General features: G+C 33.1%; 2 protein-coding genes across 3 annotated transcripts; one reads left to right on the forward strand and one right to left on the reverse strand.

Annotated features, from left to right (window-relative positions):
* Positions 1-2,063: 2,063 nt before the first annotated feature.
* Positions 2,064-7,883, forward strand: LOC127789652 (uncharacterized protein At2g29880-like). 2 transcript variants are annotated; one of them, XR_008020626.1, is made up of 4 exons: positions 2,064-2,578; positions 2,874-5,628; positions 5,720-7,407; positions 7,493-7,883. XR_008020626.1 is itself a non-coding variant. In XM_052318596.1 (3 exons), the coding sequence occupies exons 2-3, from the start codon at positions 5,302-5,304 to the stop codon at positions 6,314-6,316; spliced, it is 924 nt and encodes a 307-aa protein (XP_052174556.1). In that variant the 5' UTR covers positions 2,064-2,578; positions 2,874-5,301; the 3' UTR covers positions 6,317-7,452. The 2 variants fall into 2 exon arrangements, 1 of the variants encoding a protein (XP_052174556.1); XM_052318596.1 differs by lacking the exon at positions 7,493-7,883 and having other exon boundaries at positions 5,720-7,452.
* Positions 7,884-9,096: 1,213 nt separating this feature from the next.
* LOC127790090 (uncharacterized) lies at positions 9,097-11,303 on the reverse strand. The gene is made up of 6 exons (XM_052319373.1): positions 11,148-11,303; positions 10,911-11,056; positions 10,019-10,133; positions 9,732-9,828; positions 9,351-9,650; positions 9,097-9,236 (listed from the first exon to the last, which is right to left on the reverse strand). The coding sequence occupies exons 1-6, from the start codon at positions 11,301-11,303 to the stop codon at positions 9,097-9,099; spliced, it is 954 nt and encodes a 317-aa protein (XP_052175333.1).
* Between the last annotated feature and the right edge of the window lie 636 nt (positions 11,304-11,939).

An 11,939-nucleotide genomic window follows, 5' to 3' on the forward strand; every position in this document is an offset into this window, starting at 1 on the left:
AGGGCGATGGATGCCAATTTGGGAGGCAAGTATGTGGTTGAGCAAGCGGAGTTAGTACTGAAGTTGGGGTTGCTGTGCTCGCACGGTGAGCCGGCGATGAGGCCGACGATGCGACAGGTGGTGCAGTATTTAGAGGGAGATGTTGGGCTACCCGAGCTGGCGTCGATTGGCATCTCGGCGACTAAGCTCACGTTCTCAAACCCAGAAGGATTCAGTGACTTTGCTGTGTCATATCAGTCTTCCATGGACAAGGGGTCGTCTGTTGCGGAATCGCTTCTCTCTGGTGGTAGGTGATGCCGCCATTCATGGCTATTGGCTTGCGCTCTGTTTCCACTTGAAGTGAAAGCTTTTTGTCAGCTCTATCTCTGTTGTTAATTCCCTGTAACTATTGTCTTGTATTGCAATCGTTAGGGTATGTTTCCACTAAATTTTGTTTGAAAATATTTGCTTTCAAAACTTTCCTTCCATTGACTTTCTATTTTATTACTATTTACTTTTTTTTAATTTATTAGAGATTATTTTTTAAAGCAATGTATAGGAGATTTACCTCTGGTGACTTTTCTTTTCATCCAAACTCTTGTATTTATTTTAATATATTAAGGGGGCATTTGTTAATTAAGATAAGGAGGAAAAAACCAAGATATAGAAAGTATTCCAAGTTTTTGTTCTTTCTAATATGTTTATTAAAATTATCTGACTATTCTTAAAAAGACTATCACGTGACCTCTTATTTTATTTTTTACAAATAATTTTATCTAATATCTTATAAATAAACTTAAATTACAATTCTAACCTTGCATAAAACCTCACCCTAAAACGTCTTTCACGTTCTTCTTCTTTTATTTTATTTTCAATTGTTGTTTACTATTCATCTTCACCTTTCATAGAAGTAGCAGAGGAAGATTGTTCATCCTCCTTTCATCTTCATCCTTCCACAGAAATAGCACAAGAAGGTACATGTTCAGATCTTTTTCATGTTCTTTTCTTTTCTTTGCTGTCAATCGTCGCCTCGATCATAATCTTCTTCTTTACTTCATTATATGTTGTTACGTTCCTAGATTCCTATGTGTGTGTGTGTTTTCTGTTTACATTGCTGAAAATAACGTGTGGATTCTTAAATTGGTAATTCTCTTAATTCAACTACTTTATTGAGCCAAAATAACGTGTAACAAACACTGTCTATTGTCCATATTGATTTTAGTGGATATCCAAATTTCTATTGAAATATCTATCTTGTAAATTCTGTGGCTGTTAAAAATTTGGTGGCCGAAAAATTTAACGTACAATCTTGTTCTTTCTCCTAGAGTAGAACTTTTCTCTCCATCTGCTATAACCAACTTTCTTGGGTTGTTTGTGTCAAGTTGTCTCCTTCTCTTAACTTCTAAAACTGCTTTGGAGTTATTAGCATCGCAGTTCATTTAATTATCAATCTGTTGGACTTGGTGATTGGATTGAACTAGAGCTGGTAGGATTAGTTCCATATCTATGTGTGTGCTTACTGCTTAGGATCTAGATGAAAGAACTAGTCCTGTCTCTTAAATCTGATAAACAAGTGACCAAATTTGTTTAATCTAATCAATTGGTAGGAAAGATGTTGTAATTTTATTATAGAACTAGTCCTGTCTCTTGTTATAATAAACTCTAGAATTTAGCTATTGAGCATTAATTGTTTGCTTTAGTCTTTTTGTCCAATTCAATTTAGGTATCTGTTTTTGCATTTAAACATCAATCTGCATATACATAACATGTACACAGTGACTGATCAAAGTGCATTCTAGTATCATCAGTAAATTATGCTTATATTCAATTTCCATATGCTAACTTAATCTTGAAGGTAGAATATATAGAACCTGAAGCAAGTTTGTTCTGGTCATGACATGATACACTTCAAGAAAATGTAAAGCCTTGTTCTCTTTGTCATTTTCGGGCCATTTTCTGTTTTTAATTTTTCAAAACATTTAAAATGTGTTCTCTTTGTTATTTTTAAAAACATATTTTCGAAAAAAAAAAAAATTTTGTAAAGGAAATAAAAAACAACAAAAAAAAAACCGTTTTCGCTACTTTCAGCCAAAACACGGTTAAAAGTTTAAAACACGGAAAATAGCCATGTTTTCAGATTCAGGCAGTGCAGATGCTTTGAGTCCAGAATCCATCTCTATGCCTTCTGATTTCCTGAAACTCAAGCATCCATCTTCCTTCTCTCTTCCAAGCTCCAGCAACCCAAATCTTCTTGGCCGTCAACCACGCCTGCCACAGCCATCACCGCCACCAACCGTCGTCGACCACCATCTCTTTCCCTCTTCTAGATCTGAGCAGATCTGACTCCATCTCGGCCATGGATCGCTCATCTCTTCCTTGTTGGCCGTCGATCGCGACTCTCTTCTTCTCTTCCAGCCTTCGTCGACTCCCTATCTTCCTTGTTGGTCGTCGCAGCACCTTCCACCGCCATCGCTGTCGCCGCACGTTGTTGCCACCAGCAACCCAGATTCGCAACGCCTCGCCTTTGCCTATGCCGGTCGTGTCTTCTTCCCCGTCGCCTACGTCATTCGTCACTTCCTCCTATGGATCTTGTCTTCAGGTCAAGCCCTTTGTATTCTGATTTCAGTTATTTTGTTTGTAATTTGATTTGTATTTTGATTTAAGTGATTTCAGTAATTTTGTTTCTAAGATGCTTAAATCTAGATTTAACAAAATATGTATGAATTTGGTTGACAAAATAACCTCACGACTTCACAATTGGTAGGTTATTTTGTTGTATTAGGACAAAGTTTTGCATCTGATATTTCATATTTCTTCTGTTGTGAAGTTATGCTTAGTTCATTGGTGGTGGAACACATTCTAATGATCCTTTATTGTGTTTCTTTCTTTTGCAGATCTCAAGGTAAGCTACTGAAAATATAATCTCAAGTTTTATGCTTGTTGTAAAGAGGATCTAAAAGCCTTTTTCCTTAGGTCATAGCTATTGCTACAACTTTATGTTGATTAGTTATCCTGTAATACATATCAAATATTAACAAGCTTTGGCAAGTGCATCCCTTGCTCTTGCATCTGCATTTTGACATATTATTGCCAAAACTAAGTTGTTCATGTTCTTTTTATTGGCATCATTTCTTAACTTCGGAGTCTCCTTAGACCTATTATTATCTTTTTGTGTTACATTAGTTTTCTTGATTAGTACACAAGTAATGTCCTTGGGTGGGTAAATAGACTTGGTTGCCAGTCAATCGGAATCATAGCCAACTTGCTTCCTTCGTAAGGGCTCCACTTCACTAAAAATGTTATTGGTAGTGTAATCATTGATATACCTTGCCGAAGGTCAATAGGGAAGTAGGAAAAGAATCTGATTGGATGTTTTTATTAGCAGTAGTTGATTACATTAGTTATCCTATTAAATATCCTCTTTCTCTGTCTTGCATTAGGTATTGTGTGATGTATTCCTGCAGAGGGAAGGCTCTTATAAGAATGCATGTTTATCAGTTTTGATTAGGCATACGAATCATGTTTTCTGATCATTAACACCTTTTTGTGGTCAACTTCTGTGATCTAGTTATCTTTTTCTGCCATGTGGGTTTCTTACCATATTTTTTGCCCGAGTCTTGCTTCTTTAAGATTCAATTATTGATCCTTGTTTATGTGGTTAAATCATTTTTACTTAAATTTTGTCTAATTTGTGCTATATTCACATTCTTATTGACCCTTGTTCATTTTTCTTTCATCTATTTTACTTTCTTGTTCCTATTTCTATTTCTTTTTCTTCTTTGTTCTTTTTTTTGGGGAGGGGGGGCGGGGTGGTGGTGGGAAAGGGTTGTTGGGGGCAGAGTTTAGATATTTATTTTTAATTTTGTTGTTTCTTGTTTCACATGTCAACATTTTGGTAACACCTTCATGTATATGGTAATTTTTTATTTTTCAGTTAAAAACTATGAATACATGGATTATTTGTGTACTCATAGGGGTATGCTTGCCCAAATAGGAAATGACAGTGTGTTTGGAGATATGCATACTTGACAAAAGAATAAAAAGTACCTACTAAAAAATATCAGGATGATTAGGACACAAGTTTCACCCTAATATATGTGTATCTATATATCTGTTGTATGAGCGGATCATCAAAGTTCCACCTAGGCTCCACCAGACATAGACAGACTTAATTTCTTGTTGTCTAAGTGAGTAGATAGAATATACCATGTTTTTCTCTTATTTTCTTGCATCTTATTTTAATTTATTACTTGCTTTATCTTAATTACTTATGAACATATTGCTGAAATGATTTGAAACTCGTGAATTGTTTACATCTTACTATTGAAAGAAATTACTGGCATGTACTTACTTATACACTACTTACTGATACCATTATATGTACTGTTTATCAATTTCTAATTGTTGATTATTGATTACTATATATATATATATATAATGATACTGGTACTATTTGTCTACTTTATTGCATACAATTGTCTATAAATATTATTTACAATTGATGATCATTAAAGTTTTATGAATTATTAGGCTGTAAACATAAAAATGTTTAGAATGCAGGCTGCATTATAATTACCCATTTTCAAACATATTTATTTTCCCTTTGACTATCTAATAACCTCTTTTTTCATATTTTGAATGGCAATAGCCATCTTAATCCACATACTTAGAGACATACTGTCAAATTACATTTGCTCTAGTGCACATATCATCCTTTAGGGACCCTGAAAAAATGTTTTGAGTTTCTTCTTGTTTTCCCCTATCATCCCTTCCAATTCTTTTGGGCTTGTCTGCTATGAAATGTAATTTGGTATTCCAACTACTGCTACACTCAACTTAACATATAAGGAATACATACTTGTTAGACACTGATTTTGCTTGAAATATTATCTTATATTAGCTTTTATTATTCTTATATAGTTAACCTATTATGTATTGCAAATCTCTAGTGGCCGGAGAATGGAAATTAATATTCCAGTGTTGTAGTGATGATAAACTCATGAGTCATGACTGGTTGACACAGTGCTCGCAACACATGAGTCGTGACCTATTTTGTAGTGAAATTACGCAACACAATCTAACAATTTACAACTAAAATATCTACTTTGTCAATGACACATTAAATAATTTATTAAAATATTAGAAATGAACTGAATAACTTTAATGGTGTTGCATTTTTTCCTCATGTTTGTTTTTGTTTTCCTTTTCTTTTCCTTGATCTAGGGGTGGGTCTATCAAATTATGATGTTAAATTATTTTTCATGTCGTGTGGAGTATATTTTTCATGTTGGCTTCATATTTTTTTTATCTTCAATATAGAACATGGGTGGTCACACAGGTAAGACTAAGGAATCAATGTCATGGTCTGATGAGAACGAACACGCATTTATCGGTATTCTTTACGAGAATGTGAAATCAGGGATATTACAATGTTCTACATTCACGAAAGATGATTGGGGCAAGATCAATCAAGCCATGATTACTCTCACAAAAATGGATTACGGCATAGATAGATTAAAGGGGAAATGGAACCATTTACGTAAGGTACATCGCTTATTCTCTGAACTTTTAGGACATACAGGTGTTACATGGGATCCAAATACCAACAAAGTTAATGCTCCAGAGGAAGTTTGGCAACACTTTTATACGGTATATATATTTATTAAAGAATATTTTCACCATCATTTTTTATCATATCAATCTTACAATATGATAATGTGTCTTATTTTTACTATTGTAGATTAACAAGTCCGAGTACAAAATATTCAAGAAGGAAGGATGTAAGCACTATGAAACTCTTGGTGAGATATTTAGCGGGACTACAGCTACTGGAGAATTAGGAAATGCTTCCACTCAGCTTCCTCCAACATCAGAGGAAGAAAGGCAGTTAGAAGATGATTTTTTGAACAGAGGAATTCATGTACGTGTGGAGAATGCTGATGAAGTTACAAATATTCGTTGGTGTGAAGAAATTGGTGAATCTAGCGAACGTCGACGTAAGGAACCTAAGATCAATAAAACTGATAAATTTGATGCTTGCATGCCACAGTGGTCATCTACAGTTAGTATGACGAACGAAGAAATTGAACTTAGGACACTTTACCTAAAAGAAAAGCTTGCAAAGCTCCAAGGAAAATCATGTAATCAATCAGATAGTAAAGCTACTAGTCTGGATCCTTATTCAAATGTGGTTTGCATGGACCTCTTAAACAATATGGAAGAAGTTTCTAATGAGATTTATATGAAAGCGATAAAGGCTTTTAAGGATCCAGATTTTAGAGTGTCATTTGTGAAGATGCCAGAAATTAGAAGACGACCTATCTTGGAACTTCTTTGATTTGGTTAGTTGATTGCGTATTTTCTAATATCGTGTTTTTTTCATTGGTGATGTTGTAGCTCGAAGTACTGTGTTTTCTTACATTAACTTCAAGTACTATTTTATCTTCATAGTTTGATGTTGATGGTTGTAGAACTGAGTTCCAAGTGGAATTGTTTGATGTTGAATTTATTTAGAATTAAATGCTTGTTTTATTTTGGGGGATTTAATGATGTTTAATTGCTTTGTTGCCATCTTAGTTGATGTTGAATTATTTCTTTACGTTGATTATAATAAATGATGAATGATATGATTACTGATGATGATTATGAATATATTTATATACAGGATGTCAACTGAATCAAATGTGGTTGGTAATATGCGTACCAATGATTCGAGTGATGATGATTTTTTATTTACGGATGATATTGTTGCGAATTTTGGGGATATAATAATGATTAATTGCTTTGTTGCCAACAAAAGTGATGTCATTAGCAGGGTACCTTGTAGAACGTCATTACTTACGAGGAAAATGTACATATTAGAGATTCTAAATGGACACCCATACGTGTGTTATCGTAATTTTTGTATGCAAAAACATGTGTTCATGAATTTTTGTGATACTTTGAAACAGAAGCAGTTGTTGAAAGATGGAAAAAAAGTAAGCGTCGAGAAGGGCGTTGCTATGTTTCTAATGATTGTAGGGCACACTACACGATATAGTATTATTGGTGATACGTTTCAACATTCCAACAACATGATACACAAATGGTTTAAATGAGTATTACTGGCTGTTTGTTCACTTGGCACAGAGATAATATGTCTGGCACATCAAAATATGCCACATGAGCGGATTTTGCACAAATTTCCCTACTTTAAGGATTGTATAGGCGCAATAGATGGAACACATGTTGCAGCTTGGGCACCTACATCGAGACAAACATATTTCCGTGGAAAGAAAATCAATATAACACAAAATGTGATGTTGACGTGTGATTTTGATATGAAGTTCACATTTGTGTATTCTGGATGGGAATGTACTACTAATGATTCACGAGTATTCATTAATGCAGTCATAAGAACTTCAAACAACTTTCCAATGCCATGTGGAGGTATATTCTAATATTTTAAATAATTTGTCAAATATTTTTATAATATTTGGGTCTTTAGGTCTTTTTTTTTTTTTTTTTTTTGCAGATCAATTTTACGTTGTTGATTCTGGTTATCCAAACATGCCTAGTTTTCTTGCCCCTTATCGAGGACGAAGATATCATCTGCGTGATTATGTTGGACGAGGAAGACCGCGTGGAAAGGAAGAACTGTTCAACTATAGACATTCCTCGTATCGTAACATTATTGAACGTTGCATTGGAGTTTTAAAGACAAGACTTCCTATTTTAAAATTAATTACCAATTATCCATTTAGTAGGCAAAGACGAATCCCTACTGCATGTTGTGCACTACATAACTATATTCGCCAGGAACACGTTTTAGATAGCTTGTTCGCTGAGTTTTCATCAGATAATATGGTATTTCAAGATATGTCGGAGTCAAGTCAAGATTAAGAAGCCATACAATTTTATGCTAGTCAAACAGCTCAAATGGGACAAGTTAGAGATCAAATTGTTATACAAATATTGAATGACTTTTCAAGAAGTCGTACATGATTATGTAGTCTTATTTTAATATTTAGTTTCCGAGTTATTTTGATTTTTGTCATGACTATTTAAACTTTTAATTGTAATCCACTTGCTATTGAACTATTTGATGTAATATTATTTATCATGAACAATCATTTTTCTCATTTTCATTGAGTTAATTTTTAATTTTTATTTTTCCATTTACTATTTTTTACCAAAGTTGTTTTATTTCTTGTTTGTATTTTTTTTTTTTTTTTTGTAATGGGAAAAAATATTACAATATTCACTGATTTCGAAATGTATTTAATAGTATACTAGCATTAAATTATTTTAATTTAAATAAAAATAATTTTATGAATAAAATAATTTTTCTCAAAATTTTCAAAGTAAATGCATTTTCAGTTTTGAGAAACAGTTTCTCAGAATGAGTTTTGAGTTTTGTATTTTCAGTTTTTGTTTTGAGATTTCTGAAAACACATTCTCTGTCATTCTGAGAAACTGTTTCTCAAAACTAAAAAGTGAAAACGCATTTACTTTAAAAATTTTGAGATAATATAATTTTTATTTAAATTAAAATAAATTAATGCTAGTATACTATTAAATACATTTTGAAATTAATGAAATATTGTAATATTTTTTTCCCATTACAAAAAAAAAAATACAAACAAGAAATAAAACAACTTTGGTAAAAAATGGTAAATGGAGAAATAAAAATTAAAAATTAACTCAATTAAAATGAGAAAATATGATTGTTCATGATAAATAATATTATATCAAACAGTTCAATAACAAGTGGATTACAATTACAAGTTTAAATAGTCATGACAAAAATCAAAATAGCTCGGACACTAAACATTAAAATAAGACTACATAATCATGTACGACTCTTTGAAAAATCATTCCACATTTGTATAGCAACTTGATCCCTAACTTGTCCCATTTGAGCTATTTGACTAGCATCAAATTGTATGGCTTCTTGATCTTGACTTGACTTCGACATATCTTGAAATACCATATTCTCTTATGAAAACTCAGCGAACAAGCTATCTAAAGCGTGTTCCTGACGAATATAGTTATGTAGTGCACAACATGCAGTATGGATTTGTCTTTGCCTACTAAATGGATAATTGATAATTAATTTTAAAATAGAAAATCTTGCTTTTAAAACTCCAATGCAACGTTCAATAATGTTACGACACAAGGAATGTCTATAGTTGAACAGTTCTTCATTTCCACGCAGTCTTCCTCGTCCAACATAATCACGCAGATGATATCTTCGTCCTCGACAAGGGACAAGAAAACTAGGCATGTTTGGATAACCAGAATCAAAATTGATCTGCAAAAAAAAAAAAATGACCTAAAGAACCAAATATTATAAAAATATTTGACAAATTATTTGAAATATTAGAATATACCTCCACATAGCATTGGAAAGTTGTTTGAAGTTCTTATGACTACATCAATGAATACTGGCGAATCATTAGCAGTACCTTCCCATCCAGAATACACAAATGTGAACTTCATATCAAAATCACACGTCAACATCACATTTTGTGTTATATTGGTTTTCCTTCCACGGAAAGATGTTTGTCTCGATGTAGGTGCCCAAGCTGCAACATGTGTTCCATCTATTGCGCCTATGCAATTCTTAAAGTAAGGAAATTTGTGCAAAATCCGATCATGTGGCACATTTTGATGTGCCGGACATATTATCTCTGTGCCAAGTGAATGAACAGCCCGTAATACTCATTTAAACCATTTGTGTATTGTGTTGTTGGAATGTTGAAACGTATCACCAATAATACTATATGGTGTAGTGTGCCCTACAATCATCAGAAACATAGCAACGCCCTCCTCGACCCTTACTTTTTTTCCATCTTTCACCAACTGCTTCTGTTTCAAAGTATCACAAAAATTCATGAACACATGTTTTTGCATACGAAAATTATGATAACACATGTATGGGTGTCTATTCAAAATCTCTAATATGTACATTTTCCACATAAGTAATGACATTCTACAAGGTACCCTGCTGATGACACTACTTTTGCTGGCAACAAAGCAATTAATTAATCATTATTACATCCCCAAAATTCGCAACAATATCATCCGTAAATAAAAAATCATCATCACTTGAATCTTCGTCAGTCAAATCATCGGTACGCATATTACCAACCACATTTGATTCAATTGACATCCTGTATATAAATAAATTCATAATCATCATCAGCAATCATATCATTCATCATTTATTATAATCAACGTAAATAAATAATTCAACATCAATTAAGATGGCAACAAAGCAATTAAACATCGTTAAATCCCCAAAATAAAACAAGCATTTAATTCTAAATAAATTCAACATCAAACAGTTCCAGTTGGAACACAGTTCTACAACCTTCAACATCAAACTATGAAGATAAAATAATACTTGAAGCTAATGTAAGAAAACACAGTACTTCGAGCTACAACATTACCAATGAAAAAAACACGATATTAGAAAATACGCAATCAACCAACAAAATCAAAGAAATTCCAAGATAGGTCTTCTTCTAATTTCTGGCATCTTCACAAATGACACTCCAAAATCTAGATCTTTAAAAGTCTTTATCGCTTTCATATAAACCTCATTAGACACTTCTTCCATATTATTCAAGAGGTCCATCCAAACCACATTTGAATAAGGATCCAGACTAGTAGCTTCATTATTTGATTGATTACGTGATTTTCCTTGGAGCTTTACAAGCTTTTCTTTTAGGTAAAGTGTCTTAAGTTCAGTTTATTCGTTCCTCATACTAACTGTAAATGACCACTGCGGCATGCAAGCATCGAGTTTATCAGTTTTACTGATCTTAGGTTCCTTACGTCGACGTTCGCTAGATTCACTAATTTCTTCACGCCGCCGAATATTTGTAACTTCATCAGCATTCTCCACACGTACATGAATTCATCTGTTCAAATAATCATCTTCTAACTGCCTTTCTTCCTCTGATGTTGGAGGAAGCTGAGTGGAAGCATTGCCTAATCCTCCAGTAGCTGTAGTCCCGCTAAATATCTCTCCTAGAGTTTCATAGTTCTTACATCCTTCATTCTTGAATATTTTGTACTCAGACTTGTTAATCTACAGTAGTAAAAATAAGATACATTATCATATTGTAAGATTGATATGATAAAAAATAATGATGAAAATATTCTTTAATAAAGATATATACCATATAAAAGTGTTGCCAAACTTCATCTGGAGCATTAACTTTGTTGGTATTTGGATCCCATGTAAAACCTGTATGTCCTAAAAGTTCTGAGAACAAGCGATGTACCTTACGTAAATGGTTCCATTTCCCCTTTAATCTATCTATGCCGTAACCCATTTTTGTGAGAGTAATCATGACTTGATTGATCTTGCCCCAATCATCTTTCGTGAATATAGAACATTGCAATATCCCTGATTTCACATTCTCGTAAAGAATACCGATAAATGCGTGTTCGTTCTCATCAGACCATGACATTGGTTCCTTAGTCTTACCTGTGTGACCACCCATGTTCTATATTGAAGATAAAAAAAATATGAAGCCAACATGAAAAATATACTCCAACTTACCAAATATACTCCACACGACATGAAAATAATTTAACATCATAATTTGATAGACCCACCCTTGGACCAAGGAAAAGAAAAGGAAAACAAAAACAAACATGAGGAAAAAATGCAACACCATTAAAGTTATTTAGTTCATTTCTAATATTTTAATAAATTATTTAATGTGTCTTTGACGAAGTGGATATTTTAGTTGTAAATTGTTGGATTGTGTTGCGTAATTTCACTACAAAATAGGTCACGACTCATATGGTCTGAGCACTGTGTCAACCAGTCACGACTCATGAGTTTATCATCACTACAGCACTGGAATATTAATTTCCATTCTCCGGCCACTAGAGATTTGCAATACATAATAGGTTAACTATATAAGAGTCATAAAAGCTAATATAAGATAATATTTCAAGCA

The sequence above is a fragment of the Diospyros lotus genome, chromosome 14 (assembly GCF_014633365.1).
Source record: "Diospyros lotus cultivar Yz01 chromosome 14, ASM1463336v1, whole genome shotgun sequence".
Classification (NCBI taxonomy): Eukaryota; Viridiplantae; Streptophyta; class Magnoliopsida; order Ericales; family Ebenaceae; genus Diospyros; species Diospyros lotus.